Source organism: Leuciscus leuciscus, assembly GCF_965113295.1.
Source record: "Leuciscus leuciscus genome assembly, chromosome: 8".
Classification (NCBI taxonomy): Eukaryota; Metazoa; Chordata; class Actinopteri; order Cypriniformes; family Leuciscidae; genus Leuciscus; species Leuciscus leuciscus.
Genome location: NC_138732.1, coordinates 4,510,218 through 4,537,592, shown reverse-complemented (window position 1 = coordinate 4,537,592; position 27,375 = coordinate 4,510,218). Strand labels below are relative to the sequence as shown.

Genomic DNA, 27,375 nt, shown 5'->3' with positions numbered 1-27,375 from the left:
AATCTAGAATGTATTTATTCCAGCCATTAGTTATTAGTGGTGGATAAACATGTAGTCCCACAGCACAGACCAGTGTGTGTGTCTGGATCCCGACAGTGATCTGAATGCTAATGCAGCCCACAGTCTCAGGTCTGTGGTGAACGTCATACACACTCAATGACCAACACACACATTCAGTTATCAAAGCAACTACCTGAAACTTACAAGTGTACGCTTACACCAATCAGAGAGTCGGAAAAAAGCTATAAAATAGCTCTTTAGCTCCGCCCACTCCCATGAAGCACTGCGAATGACTTAGTCGAGTCGATCTCCCTACACTCTCAAAATACTGAAATGTTTGTATCCATTATGCATATTTTGTAATAAACGTAAAATATCTTGTTTTTATACATAATCAACATTTGTAAATGATGATTAACAAGAAAAAAAAAAAGAAAAAGAAAACTACCGGCACTGTTGCACGTTATAGCAACCACATAGCAACACCCTGGCAACCACCCAGAACACCATAGCATCAGAGCAAAAAGTTTCATAAAAGAAAGTGCCACTTACATTCTCTTTGGAAATCTGTTGCTATGGTTACATTCATTACGGAGTTAGAGATGAAGACTGACTGTTCATACCGACATCCTTCAATACACTCTGGTCTGCAATTGTATGTAAACGACCATTTAAAAGGTCACTATTAAAGGTGCAGTCTGTAAGAATAACAGCTAGTGGTCGAAATTGGTACTGCAGTCCAAATTCAAAATATCGGAGATCGTTATTTCCCCCGCCTCCTCAGACTCAACGCTCACGCGGGTTGCCAGTTTGAGGACACGCAACAGGAACGAGCGCAATTGACAACGAAAGCCGAGGAGACTTACAGACTCTAAGTTAATTATCCGCGTTTTAATAAGCTCTCGTTCATAGAGATTTTTAGACTTTTTATATCGAGGCTTTTTAGGTTGTGTGGAATCTGCAATCTCTGACCCAGTTTGTTTGCTCGTTTCTATGGTTGCGATACGCTGTGTTTCCTGACAACTGGCATCCCGGGTTGTCGAAATACTATTGGCTGAACTGGCAGTGGGCGGAGTCACACAGACCAAAACAAAAACCGACTGACAACACGGAACGTGTTAAATAATAAATAAAATAACTGGCTGTGGAAGTGTTTTTCCTAAATATCTGCAAACATATTATGGTATTTTTATGCTTTAGTAGCGTAAAAATTTTTTACGTACAGCACCTTTACATACAGTTTTCAATCTCAAACTCTGACTGTGAGCACTGCACTTTAAGCTGTACTGTATATGAGAACAACACAACACATTACATTTGACCTTTGCAAAATTATTTATTTACCCTTTTGGTTCCATTATTTTCACACACATAAAAATCACTCACTGCTCTTGACTGAGCAACTTTTGTAACTTTACTAAGGATTAATTAATAAGGATGTTTGTTCTTATTTTATTACTGACTGTTTACTTCTCTTTAATAATGTTTTAAGTAAGGGATAATGTAGAGCGAGGCGGTTGTTATAGCGAATACAACCCCGACAGGCTGATCAGGACCCCGACGCGAAGCGGACAGGTATACACACACACACACACACACACACACAAACGCACACACAGACACATACAAACACATGCACACACACATAGGCAGTGGTACACAGAGGCACATACACACAGGCACACACACACACAAATACACAAGCGCACACACAGGCACTCGCAGACAGGTATACACACACACACACACACACACACACAGACACAGACACACAAACAAACGCACACACAGACACACACAAACACATGCACACACACATAGGCAGTGGTACACATAGAGGCACATACACACAGGCACACACACACGCAACGCACGCACACACACACAAATACACAGGCACACACAGACAGGTACACACACACACAAACAAACGCACACACATACACAGTCTTGAATCAGCCTGTCGGGGTTGTATTCGCTATAACAACCGCCTCGCTCTACATTATCCCGCTTATTACATGGCTACCTACCAAATAAATCCATAATTTGACACAAAATATTGATTTAAAAAGGAGTTTATTGATTTAAAAACGATTGTATTGCTTCCGCTAAAGAAAATAGTCTGTTCCGTCTCTACGGTTAGAATCCTGCGTCCATAGCAACGCTCTGTTTTTCATGGCAACGGTGTGTTATCCTTAGTAGTTTTAGCGGTGGTATCGAAATTGGAATGGACAATTGTGAATTTTCACCAGTTTTTGCAAAACCAGTTTCACGACCAGTAAAAAATATTTATGGCCGGTACATTTTCTTAAGTCACCGGCCATTGGCAGATGTGGCAAAAGGTTTATACACATATATACACTTTTTGTTTTAATCCAGTCCTCACATAAACCTTATAGATCTTCTGTAACTCCGCCCCTTTTCAGCTCCGGTTTGTGTTTCCACCGCATGAAGGAAAGATCTTACGGATTTATTAATGAGTCGCTTGTTTTAAAATCTCCCCGCTCTACTTACATTTATGACATCCGCATCAAACATTTCAATACTCATGATAACTTTCATTAACTCTACAATAAGTAAATCCACTTCATCAGCTAATTACTCTTTGACAGCGATGCTATAAAGAGCTACCAGAAGTTCAAACACAAAATTGTAAAGATGGCTGCGCGCTGGTTTCTGTGGCGCATACGGTCTGTAGCCTATAATTTCTGATTTTCATCAAGGCACGCACACACACACACACACACACACACACACACACACACACACACACACACACACACACACACACACACACACACACACACACAGATAGCGGGTGATTAAATGCTAGATTGAATACCATAACCTTTCATAGACCCATCAGCTCATTGTGTATTTACACAACGTCTCGTCCGGGAACATCTCATCTCCCATAGAGACAGAGAACGCACACGTAAGAGAGAGAGAGAGAGAGAGAGAGAGAGAGAGAGAGAGAGAGAGATCTATGAATGAATAACATTCATGAATAACCATTGTTTTACCCTGAAGACACACAAACAAACTCCTACTAAACAAGAGCACAAAAGCATTTTCTCTCTCATTCATGTTTGTTTGTAAAGGTTAATGCACTTCGCGTTTTATTTATTGCATATCATATTAAACCAACAAAATTGAAACAGGTGAAAAAAAAAAAAAAATCCCACAGACACACAATCGGAGGAACCCAGAAATCATGATGACCAGATCACAGAGACGCAGTAAACAACCACCTAGCAACCACACAGCAACGCACTAAAAAACACCTTAGCAACCCCAAAACAAAGCCCTAGCATCATACCAGCAAGTTTTCCATGTGAAAAAAAAAATTATAATGTAGAAAGCATAGTTAAATTTGACTGCACACACATGCACAGTCCGCTTACCTTTGCGATAGTTGTCCTGTTTGCCCTGCATGGAGAAGGTTCCCATGATGAGACCCATAACTGCGTCTGTGGCTACACACACCTGTAGCATGAGACAGCAACTCGCTCAGATCAGAGCGAAACGTGTGTTTGTTGATGGTACTTCAGCGTGTGTGTGTGTGTGTCTGCGCTCACATCATAGATCCTTCCTCCCTCTCTCTCTCTCTCTCTCTCTCTCTCACACACACACTCCTCCTTTCTTTATCCTCCATCAATGCATATTAATCTTTCTCTCTTTCTGTCCGTCCAAATCTCTTTCTCTCTCTCTCTCTCTCTCTCTCTCGTTCTCCCACCCTGGAGACAAATAGAAAGAGTGCGAGAGTGAGTTAATTTCAAAAAGGAAGAGGACGACGACGACCAGGGAATGAGAAAAACCTCAGGAGACAGAAACTCTCTGGCAGAGGAATAAAGAACAGAGGAAGCGAGTCTGGTGTGCGTTTCAGCGTGTGTGTCGTCATCCTAAAGCAGAAACGACAACCCAACCTTTTAGACAAAAGTAAAAAACACATCTCTCAATATTCGTTCATTTCACAGGGCTCAACATGAAGCTCCTCCAGCGGATTAAGGCTACAGAATGTGAATATAACAATTGAAACTAACAGATACTTCCTCAGGTCATTAATAACAGTGTATTAAAGGTGCAGTAAGCAATTTCTGAGAAACGCTGTTGATATTTCAATTCACCAAAACAAACACACCCCTCAAGGATCACACCCCTTTTTTGATAGCTCCGCCCCCAAATTCAAGAACATGTTATGCAACACAGGCACCTCCCCCCTGATGAGAGGACACGCCCCTTACAGCTGATTGGCTGCAAGTGTGTTTTAGCGCTCGGTTTGATCCACTTTCAACGGCATTTCTAAGAAATCGCTTAAAACACCTTTAAGATTGCTTGTTTTGCATTACAAGTTTTCTGAAAGGGTGTGTTTAAATTAAATATGCACTAATTTGCATACATTTGAACATTGGGAAACGGCAGGTTAAAAAAATCTCGTTTTATTTCGTTGACATATTAGAGTTAAAGCGACACTATGTAACTTTTCAACCTTCATAATATATTTCCAAGACCCTTGTGATGGTACATCGACTTACAATAGGTTGAATGACACGTCTGCCATAGCCTGACAGGGTCTGTATCGCTTTTCCTGGCACTATGTAACTTCGGGGTTCGGGTAGTAACAAGAGCACAAAAAGAACTACAAAATTCGACTGCTTTACGGCATACGTCACTTCCCCCACCACTTCGTCAAATTTGGACGTGAGAGGCCAACCAGCGTTTGTTTTCGGCTTTCGTGCGTATGTTTTTGTCATGGGGGTTGTTTACACCTGGCCACTTCATGCATTTTCTCAGATCGGATAGCTATCCGATCGTGAAAAGTCCAGGTTTAAATGCCCTCCGAAACGCATTTGAGACGGATTTGAATCCGATCCCTCAAACCACTTCAGGAGATCTGAGACGCATTCCAGACGAAACTGGACAAGTGTAAATGCATATGGTTGTTGAAACCACATATGTAAATTGTACTCCTCCCAAAAAAGCTAAAAAAAAAAAAAAACGTGTGAGAGCGTTGTATAGGCTATTATGTTCCAGATATGATGACGCGCTGGAACACGCATCACCGCAGATGAGCAACTGCATCAAGCCAAGTGCAAACTATCGCAAAGCAAAGTGAAAGTAAGTCGCAGACGCTTAACACACAATCTTCATCATTAAAAGTAAAGAAACGAAATGATCTTACCAGGGCTGTTACTGCTCTCTCTTATTGCGGTCTTTGATTTTGAAATTTTAGCTGATGATCTATAAAATACAGCTCATATCTGTTGCTTTCGGTGACGCGAACTCCATTAAATCTGCATAAAGCGCAAGAATTGAAGATCGAATTTAAATCCGTTTCGCAAAAAATACATTTATGTGACCAGGTGTGAATGGAGTCGTTTTGATCAATCAGATAGCTATGCCTCACGAATTAGTTAGCCAGCTGAACTCAGGTGTTGTGAGGTGTATTTATCACGTAGTCCTGAGGGATATCAGACAACGCTGTTGATTGATTCCTGCGATTATCATGAGAACAGCTTTCAATATCTCACATAATTATCATAAATAAGCCTAACGCAGAGGTTGTAAATAGTGTAAACGAGCACAATTTGCAAACTATTATGATAAATTGCAATAATCATGTCTAATGACATCATAACGGCCAATGTTATGAAATAATGCGACGTACATTTAACTTAATTGATGTTATCTGGCATTTTGTAATGTTTACATTCCAATAAAAACAACACAAATCAAATTATACAGTAGGCCTAGACTATAGACTATTTACTTGTGATTTAGCTGCAATCATGTAAAAATGTTATAATATAATTTACGACAGTGCAAGTATTCCACAGCGACTCTAGGGGTCGCTGTTTGACAAAAACACAATTTCTACTTAGTGTGGCTTTAAAGGTTTTTACTGAGTGGTTTTGGGGATTTTTGAATCAGAAAATACAGTCAACAGCCTGAAGAAAAAAAAAACGTCACCATGTTTTTAGGAATAAAATATTCTATTAAAATCAGGCAAATAATATATGATCAAATCCAAAGTAAAAAAACTTCAGAATATAATTGAAGTGTATTTGTATTATAATTGAAAAGTAGAGATGCAAATAGATAAGTGTTACAAAATAAACACTTAAATGTGTATTTTGGATATTTTAGACATGTTATAGAAGCAAAATAGCCCCAAATCTTACAATTGATCAGAGCATGAAAAAAAGTATTGTTTTGACTGTAGTGTCTCTTGCCTTAATTGTCCGAAAACTGAAAACACTACACTTGTAACAAAAGATTATTGGTTTTACAAAGGTCGCACACACACACACACACACACACACACACACACACACACACACACACACACACACACACACACACACACACACACACACTCCAGTAGAATTTGATTTAGCTGTACTTGAATAATTTAATGACTGATTTGCCGATTTACAGTTGACACTGAAGTTGTAATTATAAATAAAATGACTGATTCCTGAAATTAAAAGACTTTGTGACTCTTATAAAAATAAATTTTAAAAAAGATGAATAAGTCATGATGACCTATCTCAGCAAAATAAGTTAAGCAATTTTCAACTGTATTTTTAAATGATACCAGTTTCATCTCATTTTTAGTCAGTTTAATATAATTTAAGTTGAATTGACTTATACAGACAAGCTATTTGTACTTAATTTAATTTTGTTACATTGTATTATTTATATACCGTTTTAATATTTCATATTTTGATTTAGCTTTATTTTTATATTTTAATAAAAATTTTAGTTTTAATAATTATGTGCTTTTACCATTTTTATCATTTTTTTGTTATTTATATTTCTATTTAATTTACTTTTATTTCAGTTTTAGTAATATCAACAAACTTAGTACCTCAACAAACTTATTTTAGTGTAGTTAGTTGACAAGGCAACATTTATCATTTTTGTTCAAGTTCTTTAAGTTTGAGTTTTTCATCTAATATTTATATTTTTCTTTTATTTCAGTTTCATTACAATTAACAATTAAAATTTTATACTAGTTTAAGCTAACCATAACAACTGTTTTTTATGTTTATTATTATAAAGCTTTTTTAAAGCATTTTGTATAAAGTGAGATAAAATAACATCAAAACTATATAAATAAACGTGAATTGACTCAACAACAAAAACACCAAAGAACTTATAAGGGGAAAAGGATAAAATGTGAAAACTTTCATTTCTGTCGGTCCTAAAGTAATAATTACTTCAATTGAGCTCAAGATTCTCATTTACTTTCTAATACACGCCTCAAACAAAACCTCTCAGACTTTGTCAAATCCAGTGACTGATTTTGTTCCTCAAAAATGCACTTTGTAGCTGTTGAGATGAAGCCATTTTGTGCAATATGCACCAATGGGAATGATCCGTCTAAGGCTGAGACAAAACAATATGAGCAACGCATCAAAGCAAAGACTGTGTTTGACAGTTTTTTGAGAACTAAAATCTCACTTTGCCATTGGGTTTATTGATGCTGTTTCAAGTTTATCTCAGTTGTGTTCAGAGCAAAACCCAACACAGACCGAAGACAGACACTGTGGATGAAACCCGGGAGAAAGAACAGTCTGAAATTAATGAAAATAAAATTATACACTTGAGAACAGCTTGTCTGCTTTGCAAAAGTCTGTTCTCTGTTTTTCCGTTAGACTATAATTAGTGGACTTTAAAGGGGTGGTTGATTATGATTTCACTTTTCTAACTTTAGTTAGTGTGTAATGTTGCTGTTTGAGCATAAACAACATCTGCACAGTCATGACACTCAAAGTTCAAAGCAAAGGGAGATATTTGCTTTTAAAGGAACACTCCACCGTTTTTTGAAATGGAGCTTATTCACCGTCTTTCCTACATTTAGATAGGTGGGCAAACGCATTTTTGTCTCAGTGCATGCATTGTTTTAGTTTGGAAGCGCCACCGCTAGCTTAGCTTAGCATAATGAATGGAATCCTTTGTTGCCAGCTAGCATATCATGAGTAAAAGTGAAAAAAAAAATAAACGAATTACTTCTTGTGGCCTGCGTATTCACGAGTACAAATAGCAATGCAGATTAAGACTAGGCGATTTCCTAAGCATATATTGACTTGGGACTATATTGGGGTGAAGCACAGTCGAAGCACTGCTACTTGGGCGCAGAGATATCACACTCACCACCAGTTCGTGTTGACTCTCATCCTCACGTCCTCAGGCTGTTGAGCGATCGCAACCTCCTCCTCCTGTCGTTCTATTTCCAAAGCACGCAGCTCCTCTTCTGAAAACTCTGGTTTATAGAGGTATGGTTCTGGCTCTTGACTGTCTGAGAAGTCACCCTCCTCGTCTCTCACAAAATCCGGCATGTTCATCCCCATTCACAATGTCTACTGTAGGAGAAATAGCCGGCTACTATTCACGCTGGTGTGTTGACGGAAGTTGGGGGATTTCAGGTGTTGTGTGATATCTCTGCGCCCAAGTAGCAGTGCTTCGCCTGTGCTTCCCCCCAATATAGTCCTAAGTCAATATCTGCCTATGAAATCGCCAAGTCTTAATCTGCATTGCTATTTGTACTCATTGTGAATACGTAGGCCACAAGAAATAATTCGGGTTTTTTTTTATTTTATTTTTTTTATCACTTTTACTCATGATATGCTAGCTGGCAACAAAGGATTCCATTCATTATGCTAAGCTAAGCTATCGGCAGCGCTGCCAAACTAAAACAATGCATGCACTGAGACAAAAATGCGTTTGCCCACCTATCTAAATGTAGGAAAGACGGTGAATAAGCCCTATTTCAAAAAACGGTGGAGTGTTCCTTTAAAGAAATCGCTTTTTAAGGCCTACATCGAGCGGCTGGTAGAGACTACACGACATTCCTACACGACTACATAAATCGTGTTCCGGGGGCGGGGTTTATGTAAATTTTAGGGTTGGTGATGTCACTAACCCATAGTGACATCACCAACCATAAAATTTACAAAAACCCCGCCCCCCCTGAACACGATTTATCATCTGTCGGACACACGCTTTGAACATCTTCTGGACTAAGGCGGATGTGAGCTTTATTTTATGCCCTATAATATATATTTAATTCAAACTGAAATATTGATATTTTGAGAATGAATGTTTCAGTCTGTCCTGAGGGCTGTTGGGTTGCATGGGTGTCCTCCTGTCACACTGCGTGGGCTATGAATGTACATCACAAAACAACACATTCTCACGCAAAATGCACCTACAAATGACACTAGAGAGTTTGTGAAGACAGAAATGCATGAGAATCAGGGCACTAGTACAAGACCTAAACTAAACCCAGCTCCAAATGTTCTGTTCACACTCAGATCGCTTATACTGTATAGAAATGGCATGATATATAAACCGCATTTAAAGCTGCAATATGTAATTTTCTTCGCCGCTACGGGTCGCTAACCTCTTACAATAACAAAGGCGTGAGTTGATGACGCATAAGCGGAATTATGGAACTTGTCGTCATGCCTATGGATCTAATCATGTTTATGGATGAGTGAATACACTGATGTTTTTAACATGACTGTGGAAGGAAGCGGCGCCAGTGCTAATGAGAGACAGATGAGACTAGCAGTGAGCTAGATCAACATTAGCATAACATATTGATCATATTCTAACATTTCATCATGTTGAGCTGTATAACATTGATTCGTTTTATGTACATTAGCTCACCTCTACATTTGCGCGTCTCTGTCAAGTGGAAGTTAGCAGCGGACGCTAGCTCTCGGCATCTCGAAAACGCCACGCTGATATTGATCCTCGTTTTAGTTCTCCTTTCGTCCCAAAGTCTGCTTGCCATGGTCCATAATGTTTGAATGAAACAACAACAGCGTGAGCGTGCGCTAGACGTAACGCAGTTGTCCACGTCTGTCGCCATGGTTACTATGGCAGAACGAGCGGAAACCAGGGATAACGCGGATATTACGTCATTGACAGGCGACAAGTGAACAGGGACGAGCCATTATTTAAAATGGGAATTTCTCTGAAATTAAAAATCTTTGGGAACTTTTGGGATATTGTAAGTACACAACTGCAGGAAATATATCACACCGTGCAAGTGATTTTTGGATATTTTATTACAAAATTTGTACATATTGTAGCTTTAATCAACGTCAAACAAATTTGACTTTTACATGAGCGGTTCTTTTTAGTGACTGGAGAACATGCAGCACGGTCAGTGGAGTCTGATTCACGAACAAATAACTCTTACGAGACACATGTTTAAAGTGAATCAAAACTATACAAGCATGGTCCAGAGTAGTCGGACTCACAAACAAATGGGTCGGTTCTACTTAAAGGATTAGTTCACTTTCAAAAAAATTGCTGATAATTTACTCACCCCGATGTCATCCAAGATGTCCATGTCTTTCTTTTTTCAGTCGAAAAGAAATTAAGGTTTTTGAGGAAAACATTCCAGGATTTTTCTCCATATAATGGACTTCAATGGCAACCAACGGTTTGAAGGTTCAAAATGTCCGTCTCAATGCAGCTTCAAAGTCTCGACACGATCCCAGTCGAGAAATAAGGGTCTTATCCAGCGATGAATGTTTTCCTCAAAAACCTTTATTTCTTTTCGACTGAAGAAAGACAGACATGGATATCTTGGATGACATCGGGGTGAGTAAATTATCAGCAAAAAAAAATAATTTGAAAGTGAACTAATCCTTTAATGAACCAAAAACATTAGTGTGAGTCGTGACCAGTCCAGTATGATTCCCAAACAATTTACTCTAACGAACTGGTTCTTTTAATGAATACATGTTGTGAATTAAGTCTGATGAATCATTCACTGAACTGAATCAACATCCGACTCACAGGTACACACACACACACACGGGAAGAACCGCTGTGAAGTGTTGTGTTAAATCCCTCCAGAGGAAAAATGTGACCCCTCCCTGACAGCAAACTTTAATTAATCACATTAATGATGACAAATTACCATTTTTGTTTCAAAGACAAGCACTCCCTGCGGGCAGAGATATAGCCTAATGAAGTACATCTGACTCGCTGAATACTAACATCCTCCTGTCTCATCAGAAAAACGCCTTTGAACAATGATTAAAAAAAATAATGTTAATATTTAATTGGGTATCTCAGTGAAAGTGTAGCTGGCAGAATCTGCATCCGATTCCTAACACTGCAGTAAGGATAGTTTGCGGTTTGATATTAAGATTTCTTGGCTATAAATCCGCAGTCCAATATGTCGCAGACATGCAAATAATATCTTCTTATACACTTCTTCATGATTTGTGAATTTAGGTAACTGATCTGATCTGAAATCAGTGGGGGGGGGGGGGGGGGGTTATATTTAAAAGTTATTTTTTATCTTAGACCAGTTTTATCTTGATCTGCTTGGTTTTTATTTATTTATGTTTCACTTTTTTTTCACAGCAAATCCCTTGGTAAGTTCCTCAATAGTCAGGAATGTGAAAAATAAACGTTCTTCATGTTTAACATCTATTTCCAATATAAACGCACAGACTGCGTTAATACAAAATCACTTGTTTTAGATTGTGCCTCATTTGTGAAAACTTTCAGTTTAAAATTGGTCATCTAATCGGGCCATATTATTATTATTATCTAATAATTAAATATTATAAATTTGTGATTTTTCACAAATCAGAATGTTAGACACTCAGCAAAGGGTTAACTGACCAAAACTGTACTGTGAAAGATTTAATAAATCAGAATACTTAAGGACTCAGGAAAGGGTTAACCAATAAAACTATACCGTGAAACCTTTCACAAACCGGAATAGTGAAGTTAAGGACTCAATGAAGTGTTAACTGAAAAAAATTGTACCGTGAAAACTTAATAAATCAGAAAACTTAAGTTAAGGATTTAGGAAAGGGTTAACGGACAAAAAAAAATGTAAGCCTACTGTGAAAACTTTCACAAATCGGAATAGTGAAGTTAAGGACTCAAGAAAGGGTTAACCAATCAAACTATACTGTGAAACCTTTCAGAAACCGGAATAGTGAAGTTAAGGACTCAATGAAGTGTTAACTGAACAAAACTGTACCGTGAAAATGTCATAAATCAGAAATGTGAAGTCAAGGATTTAGGAAAGGGTTAACGGACAAAAAAAATGTAAGCCTACTGTGAAAACTTTCACAAATCGGAATAGTGAAGTTAAGGACTCAACAAAGGGTTAACCAATCAAACTATACTGTGAAACCTTTCACAAACCGGAATAGTGAAGTTAAGGACTCAATGAAGTGTTAACTGAACAAAATTGTACCGTGGAAATTTCATAAATCAGAAATGTGACGTTAAGGATTTAGGAAAGGGTTAACTGACCAAAACTGTGTTGTGGAATATTTGTTGGTAATAATGTTGGTAACCAGACAGTTGACGGTAGGCGTTGACTTCCATAATATTTTTTTCCTACTATGGAAGTCAATGGCTACCATCTATATAGCAATAGCAATAGCAATAGCAATAGCAACTTTATTTATATGGCACAGTTAAAACAGCAGAAGTTGACCAAAGTGCTTTGGACCACAAAATGAGAAAAATATCTTATCTGAAAAAGAAACATCACGTAGGCAACACATATAATAAAATTGTCACTGGTTAAGCGATTGAAAGCAGATGTGTTTTGAGTTTTGATCCTGCACAGTAGCAGCGTCTCTAATGTGTTTAGGCAAACTATTCCCAAGTTTAGGCGCTGTTACAGCAAAAGCGCGATCTCCTTTTGTCCTGGGTATTTTGAGTATCTACTGTCTGATTACCAACATTCTTCAGAATCTCAGACAGGTTTGTAACAACCTGAGGCCTGGTAAATTATGAGACAATTTTCCATTTTGGGCGAACTATCCCTTTAAATAAATCAATTGTCAATAAAGAAAGGAAACCGCAAAAACATTAATGTTTTAACAGCACTATCCACTAATGACCACATAGGCCTGAACATCAATGTCAAAAGACACTTTTAATTAACATGTCTTTGTCAAACAGATGTCAGGTTTAATTGGCCTGTCATTATAAATAATGACGCACTTTCCGCCCTCTAGTGTTTAAAAACGGAACATCACACTCAATCACACAAAAGCACACACTGCCACCCAGCGGCAGACTCGGGAACTACATGCAGCAATTTCACCGCCAACAACACTACAGCGAATTTTAATCAACACACATTCAATCACACTTTATATGTAAATCCCAATTACAGAAGCCCTTTTAATAAAATTAAACGAAACTTTTCATTCATCAAAAAATGCAGATTGTCCAGGCACTTGCAATGCACTTGTGGCGTCCTCTTGTGAAAATGCTTCTCACCAGAGTCAGACAGACCTGACAATCAATGAAGGGATGTAAAGCGTTTACTTACGGAAGACATGATGAATTCTGCACACAAATGTGAATTTATATCGTGGCGTAATCCAGTCAGTGTCAAATGTTTATTGTAGCCTTTGTCTCCCTGACTCGTGTGCTAACAGTGCATATCTGAAGTATCATAAGAGGAGCGGGCGTGACGGGAGGGCCTGAAAGTTGCCCCTGATTGGTCAGATAAATAATAATTCTCATATTTTAATTATTTTGTTAGACTACAGATCTATTAACATGTCTAGGTGTGTTATTAGTCAGGCGTATATGAGGCAGCGCGTAGACGGCGTTGTCACGTGATCCCTGTTACTTTTCTCAGCGGTGGTCAGAATGCATCAATCACTGTCGTTTGCGATTACAGATTAATGTTGAAAATAATTCGGACCGAAATCTACACTACACGAAGCCATACTTCTAAAACATCGCTACTTTTTAAAATAAATAAATAATGCTATCTTGATAACGACTCAGCTAAATTAATATTCTCATATAAGAAGCAGCGGCAACATTCTTATTTTATTAACACACACACACACACACACACACACACTAGTACCGTCAAAAGTTTGGAAACATTACTTTAAATATTTTTAATGTTTTTGAAAGATGTTTGTCTCTTTTGATCATCAAGCCTGCATTTATTTGATCAAAATACAGAAGAAAAACAGTAATATTGTGAAATAGTATTGCAATTTAAAATAATGGTTTTCTATTTTAATTAGGGCTGTGAAAAGATTAATCGCGATTAATCGCATCCAAAATAAAAGTTTGTGTTTACATAATATATGTGTGTGTACTGTGTATAATTAAATTTGTATATATAAATACACACACATGCATGTATATATTTAAGAAATATTTGCATACATATACTGTATATATTTATATATAATTTATATTATATATAAATATTTTTTTTATATATATATAAATAACACATTTTTCTTAAATATATACATGCATGTGTGTGTATTTATATATACAAATTTAATTATACACAGTACACACACATATATTATGTAAACACAAACTTTTATTTTGGATGCGATTAATCGCGATTAATCTTTTCACAGCCCTAATTTTAATACATGTTAAAATAGTAATTATCTCTGTGATCAAAGCTGAATTTTCAGCATCATTACTCCAGTCTTCAGCGTCACATGATCCTTCAGAAATCATTATGCTTATTCAGTATCAATGTTGGAAACAGTTGTGCCGCTTCATTTTTTTCTTTTATAACCTGAGATACTTTTTTCAGGATTTTTCAAGAACTGCATTTATTCAAAATATAAATCTTTTGTAACAAACAAAGTTTGGTCGACAAACTGTTTCCAACATTGATAATAACTGAGTATCAAATCATCATATTAGAACGATTTCTGAAGGATCATGTGACACTGAAGACTGGAGTGATGATGCTGAAAATTCAGATTTGATCACAGGAACAAATTACATTTCACTATATATTCACAAAGAAAACAGTTATTTTAAATGTTAATAATATTTCACAATTATTATTATTATTATTATTATTCAAATAAACACAGGCTTGTTGAGCAGAAGAGACTGCTTTTAAAAACATAAAAAATAGCAATATTTCCCAACTTTTGACCGGTATGTATACAGTAGCCTATACATATATCTATAATATGAATGATTTCTGAATGCATCCAGTAGGTGTCAGTGCAAACTCGACTCTTCCTCCTGCTGTTTACAGGCACTGAGTAAAAGCTGTGAGTTTAAAGGTAAGATAATAGAGTGTAAGTAATGCGCGATTACAGGCTTTCCCACTGACTGCTTGAACACACACATTTAAACCAGATCAGTTCTGCTAAACCTGCTCGTGACAGAACCCAGGGCACTTAATCAAACATAAAATACGTGCCAAACCGTGGAGAATGAATCCCATGCATCAGACAGGCTGAAATGGAAAGTAAAGGAGCTGGAAGTGAATGAGGAGAGGAAGGAGAAGCTGGAGAGGATCAGGGAGTTTCTTCATTCTGCAGGGAATCGAGAATCATTAAAACCAGCAGGAGAACTGGATTCAATAGCAGAGCTGGGAAAGATATAAGGAACATGTTGAGTGTTTCTTGATCTTTCAGTCACACTGAGTTTAGTAAGAAATGTTCTCAACGATTTCAAGATATTGACACTCACAAACGTGTCATGGTATTTAATACTAACATGCACCATCTTTGAAGGACCTTAAACCTCACATATTAGTCAATAAATCAATAATAACCAGTTATGTGGTGTATATATATATATATATAAATTATATATATATATATATATATATTGGCATTGGATTATTTAGTAACCCTAACTCAATGTCAGCTGAGGAAATGGAGATTATTGAAATTGTTAGTAAATTTAAGAATAAAAAGTCAACAGACTGGAATGATATTGATATGGTTTTAATTAAGGAAGTCATTGGTGCAATTGTTAAACCGCTAACTCATATTTGTAATTTGTCTTTCAAAACAGGTGTATTCCCAAGCAAAACGAAAATGGCTAAAGTTATACCACTGTACAAAGCTGGAGAGAGAAATCAATTCTCGAACTACAGGCCATAGTCATTACTCTCTCAGTTCTCTAAAATATTACAAAAATTGTATGTAAGTAGATTGGAGAATTTTATTGAGAACTATGAATTATTAGTTGATAGTCAGTATGGATTCAGGTCAAACAGATCTACATCAATGGCATTAATGGAGTTAATTGAAGACATTACCAGTGCTATAGATGACAAGAAATATGCAGTGGGAGTATTTATTGATCTAAAAAAAAGCTTTCGATACAATCAATCATCGTTTATTAATCAATAAACTGGAAAAGTATGGTATCAGAGGAGTTGTATATTAGATTGGATGAAAAGTTACTTAAGTAACAGACTTCAATTTGTTCAGATAGGGGAGTATAGATCAGAGTGCTTGGGTATCACCTGTGGAGTACCACAGGGGTCAATATTGGGTCCACAATTATTTATTATGTACATAAATGACATATCGAGGGCTTGGAGCCAGAGGGGCGTTAAGTGGCTTTTGACAAACTTTACAGGAGAGACAAAACAAAATTTTGACCACACTTCAATCAACTGTATTATTAAACTTAAACCACAAACATTGTAACCACAGGCATACTTACATGAGTGAGTATTTAAGTAATAAACTTATGGCATATTAACACAATGAACATGTTCTTAAACATTTTAAAATAAAAAAAAATATGGCAAAAACATCAGATACGCCTTTTTGGTAACATTTCCAAGTCTTCTATGGACATATTGGGCATATCTGCTGAACAATGCAGAAAATAATTGGTCAAAAGGGGAATTGATTGAATAATTAACACTTGAACAAGTAATTAATTTTCATTTAACTCATTAATTAATTAATTTTTCATTTCACTTTTCCATTCTGGGCGTCTGTTGAACAGTACAGACTGTAATAAAAGTCACTGAACTTGCTAAACACACTTCTGATTGGCAATTCATGAGTTGTTCAATTTATTTCATTACATTCATTCATTTTTTTCCCCCAAATACTCTATACAATTGACAGTTCTCTCGTGTTCTTCTTACTCATTTCACTTTTCTTTTTTGTTCAACCATTTCAATTACTCTGTGAGTCTATTCATTGACCATATCCAAAGAATCATGTCACGTCTTATTTGCTTTTCTGTTCACTAGTTTTAGTTCTAGTTTTAGTTTTAGTTTTAGTTCTTCTCTGTGTATGTGTGAGGAATACCCTCACCTACATGTGTTTTTCAGAGCCAGAAGGGCTTAAGTGTGGACTTACGCCCTTCTGGCTCCAAACATTACTCGCACTTTGGTGTTAGGTCTTTATTGTTTTGCTGCTATATTCAATACAGTTTGATCTCAGATAGGTATTTTTGGCACCATTGGATAGAGCTCATCGAGACCTTTATTTTGATATCAATAACTCATATTCGCCCAAAATGCCACTTACGCCCCTCTGGCTCCAAGCCCTCGATATGTAGGGTGACTAACCTCTTAAAATTAGTGATTTTTGCAGATGATACCAATATTTTTTGTTCTGGGGAAAATCTGAAGCAGCTTTTGGAGGTGGTCACATCAGAAATTAATGTTAAAAATATGGTTTGACTTAAGTAAATTATCGATAAATTTAGATAAAACCAAACTTATCGGTAATCGTAAAAAACTGACACACAAGTAAAAGTACTGATTAATAATGTTAAAATAGAAAATACATTTTTGGGTGTGATTCTGGATTACAAAATCTGTTGGAAACCCCATATCAAATATGTTAGAACAAAAGTAGCGCGGATTATTGGAGTAATGGGGAAAGCAAGGCATGTATTGAGTAAAAAAGCACTTTATATTTTGTATTGTTCACTTGTGTTGCCTTACTTAAATTATTGTGTAGAAGTTTGGGGCACCACCTACAAATCCACCTTACAAACATTAAACACAATACAAAAAAGAGCAATTAGGATAGTAAATAAAGTAGGATACCATGAGCATACCCATTTACTTTATTTAAAATTGCACACTCTAAAGTTTAATGATCTAAAGGTTAAATTTAAGACTGCACAATCAATCTATAAAGCAATAAATAAACAGTTGCCTGGAAACATACAACAAGTATTCACAGATAGGGTTGAGTGTATAAATATATAATATATAACTTGAGAGGGGATTTAAATTTGAGACGACATAGGACTCGGACAAAGCTCAAAAGTATGTGTATTTCTATTTGTGGGGCGCTTTTGGTCTGAGCAATTCGATCAAACAAAGTGTTGACATGTTGCAATTTAAAAAAAGGTACTAAAGTTTTATTTTTGATAAGTACAGAAATTATGAGGGTGAATGATAACTCTTAACTTGCAAAGCATGCTTGATAATGGTTTTTGTTTATGCTTCTTTATTTTTATCTTAATATTAAGAAAAGCATTATTTAATTTAGTATTTTTTTTTCTGTATTATCGTAAACGTTATGTTGGATTATCTTGTCCGATTGTGATTTGGTTTGGGTAGTTACTGGGGGAAGGTCCTGATAAGTGTTACGGACTGTTCCGAGACACGAAGGTTTAGATCCAAGTGCAGCTTTATTTGAGGGCAATCCAGAGGCGTAATCCAAGATACAGGCAAGGGTCATACACAGATAGGCAGTCCAACGAACGAACGAACGAACGAACGAAAGAACGAAAGAACGAAAGAACGAAAGAACGAAAGAACGAAAGAACGAAACAAAGAAACAAACAAACGAAAGAACGAAAGAAAGAAACAAACAAACAAACAAACAAACAAACAAACAAACAAACAAACAAACAAACAAACAAACAAACAAACAAACAAACAAACAAACAAACAAGGACCAGAGGCAAGAGAGTAATCCAGGGAACAGGGCAAGATATCCAAAAACCAAGAGACAAGGAAACCAAGAGACAAGGAAACCAAGAGACAAGGAAACCAAGAGACAAGGAAACCAAGAGACAAGGAAACCAAGAGACAAGGAAACCAAGAGACAAGGAAACCAAGAGACAAGGAAACCAAGAGAATGCTCAGAATTGCAGTGTAACACTTAAACAAGACTTCGTGGTGAGTGAATGAATGAACATGGTATAAATAGACAGACTAACAGGGTGATGGGACACAGGTGAATGCAATCAGTGATAATGAGGTACAGGTGACTGTGATGAGTGATCAGAGATGATGAGTCCGGGCAGTGAGTATGGGAAATGTAGTCTGAGAGTGAACGTGAGTGTCTGATGTGGAGTGCCCTCTGGTGGCTTTCAAGGGTACTCCAGCTGGTGACCGTTACAATAAGCCTAATTCATTTTTTTAATTGTTCGAAATAAAGATTTCATTCATTCCTTCATTCCTTCATTCATATATATATATATATATATATATATATATATATATATATAATGTGTGTGTGTGTGTGTGTGTGTGTGTGTGTGTGTGTGTGTGTGTGTGTGTTTAATCTTTGTTTCATAGCTTTCACCTTTGTTATGGTAAATCTTTTTCAATTTATTTATTTTCATGTCATCACATTGTTTAGAACATAAGAAATGGTAAAAATAAATAAAATAATAAAAAAAAATTTGAAAAATGATATTTTATTCATATGTTATGCTATGTCCTCTGTAGTGACACCAGGACTCAGTTGTTTAAAAAATAAAATGACATGAAATTATATGTATAGGCAAAAACAATGGGATTTTTTTATTACATTTTTTTATCACCAATACATTTTGGGGTTTCAGGATATATTTTTTTTTTTACCAAAACTTGTGTAAAGATGATTCTCAATTATGTTATGAAAGATATAACGAAATTAATTGATACACCATTTTACTTTATGCAATATGTGGGTAAAATGGCCATAAATTAATATTCCCATTCAATGCAATGTATCTGCATCTAATGTGCACATTAATGTGTTCTTGGAGCAACAATTAATAAAAAAAAGAAGTGTAATAATTGCAGTAATAATTAGCAACATTTTAATAATAATATCTAATATTTCATAGGAATATTGATGTATAATTTATTTCCATATTCACTTGTTGTGTCTCACAAAATGCCTGATTTCAACGTTTTCATGGTGAAACATCCAAACATTTGGTGTCTCAGTTCACTAAAATATAATGTCCACTACAGTGGACAAAAGTCAATTCTTGGGTCCCAGGAGGATATGTCTGCTTTCTATAAATACAGAACACACACACACACACACACACACACACACACACACACACACACACACACACACACACACACACACACACACACACACACACACACACACACACACACACACACACACACACACACACACACAGAGTCTGGGTCTGGATGATATCTGCTCATATCTCCTGAGGTTTCTGCTCTTAAAAGGCAACAATGCAAATACAACTTCACACACTTTCAACGCCAAGTGAAATCACACCACAAACAGACACATATGCTGTTAAAGCCAGAGTTGTGATGTGTGTGTGTGTTCCCTGAGGGCATGGACATAAAACACACACACACACACACACACACACACACAAACACACATGGCTGTGTCTGTGCTTCAGCTCCGGCTCCACGGGGAGCTCATGTGTACAATCATTTCTCCAGAGTCATCGAGTGTAAGTGTAAGTGTAAGTGTGTGTGTGTGTGTGTGTGTGTGTGTGTGTGTGTGTGTGTGTGTGTGTGTGTGTGTGTTCAATGCAGCACTTATAGCCTGAAGTCACACAAACAAATACATTTTACAATATCAGAAGAACAGAATGAAACTTGCTTAGTGACTGAATGTACAGTATGTGTGTGTACAGTATGTGTGTGTACAGTGCATGGTCACATGATGCAGAAGTCTTTGCCTGAAGGTTTACAGCAAAACACAGTGATTGTGTGTGTGTTTATTTACATTATGGCATTTATACTCATATTTACTAGTTGTCTAGGCATAGACTACTTTTGTTTTATATACAGCTATAGATGCTATAGCCTATAGCTCTAACAGAAAATGTTCAGCTTTTTTACATTTCTTAGAAGATGTGTTTTGCTATAGTGTTTTTACAGATATAGAAATCTCCAAAAGGATGTGTTTGAGAGAGTTCGTCAGGTTTAGCTCACTTCTGGGTACTAATTTGTCCCCAAATAATGGCTACAGTAGGTACACACACACGGGCTAAAAAACATGAGAGAAACATTTCATACAAATCAATTAAATAACAGACATTTACAGGTTTAAAAAACACACTCATAAATGATTATTGCTCAGCGTTTGATCTTTCAGAACTCATTGAAGCATCAACTTCAGATGTTTCTCCCAAAAATTCCTTCTGGGATATAAAATAGACGCAACATAAACCGTCCCGTCACAGAAAACGTTCTGCATTTTTACATTTTCAAAAAGCAACACTTAGTATGCTTATTAAAGGGGTGGTTGATTATGATTTCACTTTTTCTAACTGTAGTTAGTGTGTAATGTTGCTGTTTGATCATAAACAACATCTGCAAAGTTACGACGCTCAAAGTTCAAAGCAAAGGGAGATATTTGCTTTTAAAGAAATCGCTTTTTAAGGACTACAACAAACGGCTGGTAGAGACTACACCACATTCGTCCCGGGTTAGTGACATCACCAACCCTAGAATTTACATAAACTCCGCCCCCTGAACACCATTTATAGATTATCAAGACAGAATATGCTAATCAATGACTAGAAGATAACTACACATAAGCTACATAAATTCATCAACTAACCATTCAGAAATGTCCTGTTGCTTCTACATGTCGTCACTTCTTCTAGAGTCTCTCCATCATTTTCTGAATCCGGTTTGAACATAAAAGGCTAAAAGTTTTTGAAATTGTCAGTGCATGTGTGTGTGAGGTAAAAGGACACGAGCTGTTGTAGCTCCGCCCCCTGTGCCGGGAGCAGCAGCTCATTTGCATTTACAGGGACAGACACAAAAACGGTGGGTTTTTGCTCACCCTCAAAAAGTGACAATTTTAACATGCTATATAAAAATATCTGTGGGGTATTTTGAGCTAAAACTTCACACACACACTCTGGAGACATCAGAGACTTATTTTACATCTTGTGAAAAGGGCATTATACCACCCCTTTAATAATCCATTTACCTCATAGAGACAATTGGCCGCTCCCCACAGGTGATGATCACAGGTGATGATCTCAGTTTCTGAGAGCCTTTAAAGGCCTGTTTGAGGGTCAAGACTTGGTTTTAGGGATAAGGTTATAATGAGGTTAAGGGTCGGTTTAGGGTCAGGGGTCGGGTTAGGCACTTAGTTGTGATGGGTAAGGTTAGAGTAAGCGGCTAGAGATTGCATTGTGTCAATGAATGTCCTCATAAATATAGATGTACAAGAATGTGTGTGTGTGCGTTTGTGTGTGTGCGTGTGTGTGTGCGTGCGGCTGGTGTGTGTGTGGTGTGTGTGTGTGTGTGTGTGTGTGTTGTATTTAGTGTTTTCCTTTAATTCTGTCTGACAAGTGGCAGTAAAATAAGATGGTAAATCAAAGCAGTAAAGCAATCGCTCTCTCTCACACACACACACACACACACACACACACACACACACACACACACACACACACACACACACACACACACACACACACACACACACACACACAATCTGTGATCACTCCCATAGGTCTTTGCTCACACGTAAAACACACAATCTCATCTTGTAAACAACATCATTACCTCTATTTCTCCCACATGACGCTCACTGTGCACGACTCAGAAACACACATAAATATAGTCATCACTGTTATTCCACCCAGCAGTCAATGTACGTCACTGTAAATATGAAAGCAAATGTGTACGGCGTTCCTCAGATGCCCTGGAGAGACACCCTAAGGGCCCTCGAATATGTGTTTAAACAACTTATTATTAATGAACTGAACATCCGACAGTCTTCAGAGTTCCTTCAGAAAGTAAGGATTGATTTAGTAAGTTCTTCTGCTGTCTGTCCTTCATTAAAGAGGTTATTAATGTGTAGATTTAAATTTAGTGTTCATTTTGAATTGTGTGCTGTAATGCTGTAAAAAATGTTGTACTCTATGTACATTTTTGTGTGGGTTTTGATTTATGTGTTGTATGTACACTTGTGTATTTTGAATTTATGTGCATTTATTATGTATATAAATGTGTAAATTATGTATATTTACATTAAATACTAGACTCCCCCGATATATAGTTTGTAATGTAAAAAATACATTTGTTGAAACATATGTATTGTTTTATACAAATAAACAATCTGTATTTGTAAACAATGTGTATTTTATTTTTTTAAATAAGGTAATAATGAACCCAACTGGAGTTTAACCCAATGCATTGGGTTAAAATAACCCACAGTTGGGAAGGTGCTGTACCAACCCATAGTTGGGTTATTCGTTGGGTTATTTTTAACCCAACATTTTAAGCGAGCAGATCAGTACCATCTGATATACACAACTAATGCCTCTAAAACCTTTTCACTGAGACTGATGAATCTGTACCATGCTCTCAATACCACCAAACACATGCAATTAATGCAGATTGAATACACTAAAAAAATCGCTCAGAAAACAGTAAATTGTACAAAGAATTACAAAGAAATGACACGAAAAAAAAAAAAAATGTCAACGTGTAGATCATCCATATTTATGTAATGCACCCTTTAAGTTAATTATGCACACATTTCCATACCTTTAATGAGTGTTCCAGTCACCAGTCTGCTCACAGACAGAGCAAACTTCACTAACCCGTGTTTGCAGCGCTTGGCACAGCCGGACATCCTCACAATGTTAAATCCCAAAACTATAGTTCAATATCCCGATCAGGAAGAGCTTGGACCGTCAGCTGAGGGGAACGGAGTAAAGCAGGAGCATCAGGAGAGAGATGCGAGACTCAGGAGCTCAGAGAAGTTAGATCCACACGAACTCGACTGACAGGGGTTTGGTTGTGTTCCTCAGTGTGAAATCCTTCAGCTCTTCTCTGTTCTTTCTCCAGTTTCCGCTCAGATGAAGGACGCACTGGAATCAATGCAGAGACGAATCAATGAAGCGCCGTGAAATAAAAAAAAATCCAACTTTCAAAAGAAACATCAACTTGAAAAAAATTGAGATTTTTTTTTTTTATCTCTATGTACAGGAGAGAATGAATAATCAGTGAGTGGACCGAATGAATAATTAAAGAATCTCAGAGTCCATCTGATGAAGAGTGATCAGCTGCAAACTGACGCACAGCACGACTTCATACGCTTTTATTCCCACCCTCTGCTCTCTCTCTCTCTCTCTCTCTCTCTCTCTCTCTCTCTCTCTCACACACACACACACACACACACACTCACCCTCTCTCTCTCTCTGTCTCTCTCGCTGACTCTCTCTCTCTCCTCCCTCTCCCTCTCTCTCTCTCTCTCTCTCTCTCTCTCTCTCTCTCCTCTCTCTCTCTCTCTCTCTCTCTCTCTCTCTCTCTCTCTCTCTCCCTCTCTCTCTCTCTCTCTCTCTCTCTCTGTGCTGCAGAGCACCGTTTCACTTCCAGCACTGTAATGTGGATGGTTCCTCCTGGGTTGATAAGGTTCAATATTACGGATGTGCCTGCATGGTGTTTTTCTCTACTGTATCTCCTCCCTCTCTCTTACATTCTCTGTCATTCTCTTTTCTTTCTTTAAGAAGGTTTTGCATGGATGGAGGACATCACTGCGGTTAGTGATGAGAACCACTGAAATGATGCACTCTGTTCTGCACTGTATTGTAAGAAGAAGCATAAAGTGACAAATTAGTGATGACTGGTTCAGTGAAACCCTCAAGATCCCAAATATATACTGTATGTATATATATAATTATGATATAGCTATTATATGTTAGAACTATTAGGCTATATAGAATATTCAGTTATTATACCTTGTAAATGCCATGAGTGTATAATGTGCATATAAATAGCACATTCATACATTTCCATTTGTACATAACTGTACATTCATCTGTCAATATCATATCTGCATACATAAGTCCGTCTATTGTGGGTTTTTTTTTCTGTATTTTATTACTGTATTGTATTGTATTGTATTGTATTGCCTATTTTTTGTGTTCCATTTTATTGCCTTTATCCCCATGTATGTCTGTACTTTTTCAGCACTTGAAGCTCCTGTCACCAAGACAAATTCCTTGTGTGTGTGTGTGTGTGTGTGTGTGTGTGTGTGTGTGTGTGTGTGTGTGTGTGTGTGTGTGTGTGTGTGTGTGTGTGTGTGTGTGTGTGTGTGTGTGTGTGTGTGTAACTTGCCGCCGCTAGAGTTCTTACGAGATCAAGAAAATATGATCATATAACACAGATTTTATCATCACCGCATTGGTTACCTATAAAGTTCCGTATTAATTATAAGGTATTGCTACTGACTTATAAAGCCCTAAACGGCTTAGCTCCAGTCTATTTAACGGATCTTCTATCGCCCTATAATCCATCGCGCTCTTTAAGATCACTAAATTCAAGGCTTTTGGTCATACCTAGGATATCCAGAACCACCAAAGGAGGGAGAGCATTTTCACATTTGGCTCCAAAACTCTGGAATAGTCTTCCTGATACTGTTCGTTGCTCAGACTCGCTCTCCCAGTTTAAAACTAGATTAAAGTCGCATCTCTTCAGCCAGGCATTCATATAATCCTACAGTTCAAACTACAATCCGGCCCTACAATCCGGCCTCTAGCTCATAAATGCCAGAGGAGAACTGGCCCCCGACTGAGCCTGGGTTCTCCCAAGGTTTTTTTTTCTCCATTAGGTCACCTGATGGAGTTTTAGGACACCATTAGGTCACTTGATGGAGTTTTTCGGTTCCTTGCCACTGTTGCCTTTGGCTTGCTCAGTTGGGGATATTTTGGGGATATTTAATTTAATTTGATCAATCAATAAATTCCTCTTGAAACAAACTTTGTTGTATTATTTTAATTTAATACTGTGAAGCTGCTTTGATACAATCTGTATTGTGAAAAGCGCTATACAAAAAAACTTGACTTGACTTGACTTGTGTAAACCTATTTGCCATTAAAGGTGCAGTTAGCGATTTCTGAGAAACGCTGTTGATATTAGAAATTACCAAAACATGATCACAGCCTTGATAGCTCCGCCCACAAATTCACAAAGGCGCTATGCAACACAGGCACCTCCCCCATCATGAGTGGACACGCCCATTACAGCTGATTGGCTACAAGTGAGTTGTGTTGCTCGGTCCGATCCACTTTCAACAGGGTTTCTGAGAAATTGCTTACTGCACCTTTAAAGCTCATTCTGATTCTGATTAAAAAGAATAGTTAACAAATAAAATGTACATGAAATTTGAAATATGTAACTGAATTTTTATAAAAAAAATTGTTAAATGATTTGATTTAAACTTAATTTTGCAGGTGCACCATCTAATTTTTTTTGTTCAAAATTAACTCAATTTGAATAATGAGTCTATACATCATCAATCCTTTTTCCAAAACGTGATTTGTCTAACCCTGATTTTCGTACGAAATTGCGTATATGTCACTCGTCCATGCGTGTCTTGTCATATCCACAAATAGAGAAAAGTTGCTCCGGCTAATTTGACGAATGTGGAAGTGGCATAGGTTAGTTGTCACAACAAGCTAAGGGTTGGTATGGAGCAGCTAAATCTCGACCCTCCAAAGAATAACCAACCCGATCTCACGGGAAAACGTACAAATTCTACGAAGTGGGTTATTCGTACGAATTCATACGACCTGACTCGTACGAATTAGTACGATTTTTGCAAAATCGTACATATTTTACGAATTTGCCAATTCGTATGAATTCATACGAATGACCTACCCCTGACCCCGCCCCTAAACCTACCCATCACGTGGGTTTAGACAAATCGTACAAATTCGTACGAGTGAGGTCGTACGAATTAGTACGAATTAGCCAACTTTTTATCATTCGTACGAATTCGTACGAATTGGTCGTGAGATAGCGTTGGAATAACCTGTTTTTTATAAAACGCCGAACTGAGGAGATTCTTCTGGCAAAAACGAGAATGCAACAGAGCTCATAATAAAACAAGAATCAACATTAGCTTTGGCTTTTCAGAGATTGCAAGAACTGAAGGATTAGAAACGTTGTAAAAGCGATGCGGAGATGATGGCGTCTTCATTACTCAACAGGAGTAAGGTAACAGATAAAGTGCCATATGTAGCTCTCAAACAGAGTTCATTGTAAAGCATTATCTATTGTGAAGATAATGGTTTGAATGGTACTTTTAATGGGTAAAGCTACAGTAACATATTCAGCTAGTCAGCTTGAGATCCTTTCCATCTAAACTGGTTTTATCTGTTATGGCTAGTAGTGAATGTTTTATGAGCAGTAGGAGAACCGTATTCATCCGCACAGTCTCTCACAGAGCCGAAGCACAACCAAAACAATGTTCTTCCGCAAAATGCTTGCAGTTTTGTTTTTTAACCACTAGAGGGCCAAATGTTACGTAGTGTAGGCCTACCTTTAATAAATATAGAATGTTAATGTAAACATGCAAAACATATTGAACAGGTTTTTGTTAA

General features: G+C 37.2%; 1 protein-coding gene across 3 annotated transcripts in view; it reads right to left on the bottom strand.

The window, feature by feature from the left end:
- Positions 1-23,988, bottom strand: part of kcnip1a (Kv channel interacting protein 1 a) — a 77,283-nt gene extending 53,295 nt beyond the window's left edge. The window contains exon 1 of one of the 3 annotated variants that reach the window (XM_082177170.1): positions 23,534-23,988. In XM_082177170.1, the coding sequence (XP_082033296.1) occupies positions 23,534-23,621 (88 nt within the window). In that variant the 5' untranslated portion in view covers positions 23,622-23,988. Of the gene's footprint in view, positions 1-3,404; positions 4,325-23,533 lie in introns of those variants that run through there. The other 2 variants (XM_082177173.1, XM_082177169.1) reach the window with 2 other exon arrangements.
- Between the last annotated feature and the right edge of the window lie 3,387 nt (positions 23,989-27,375).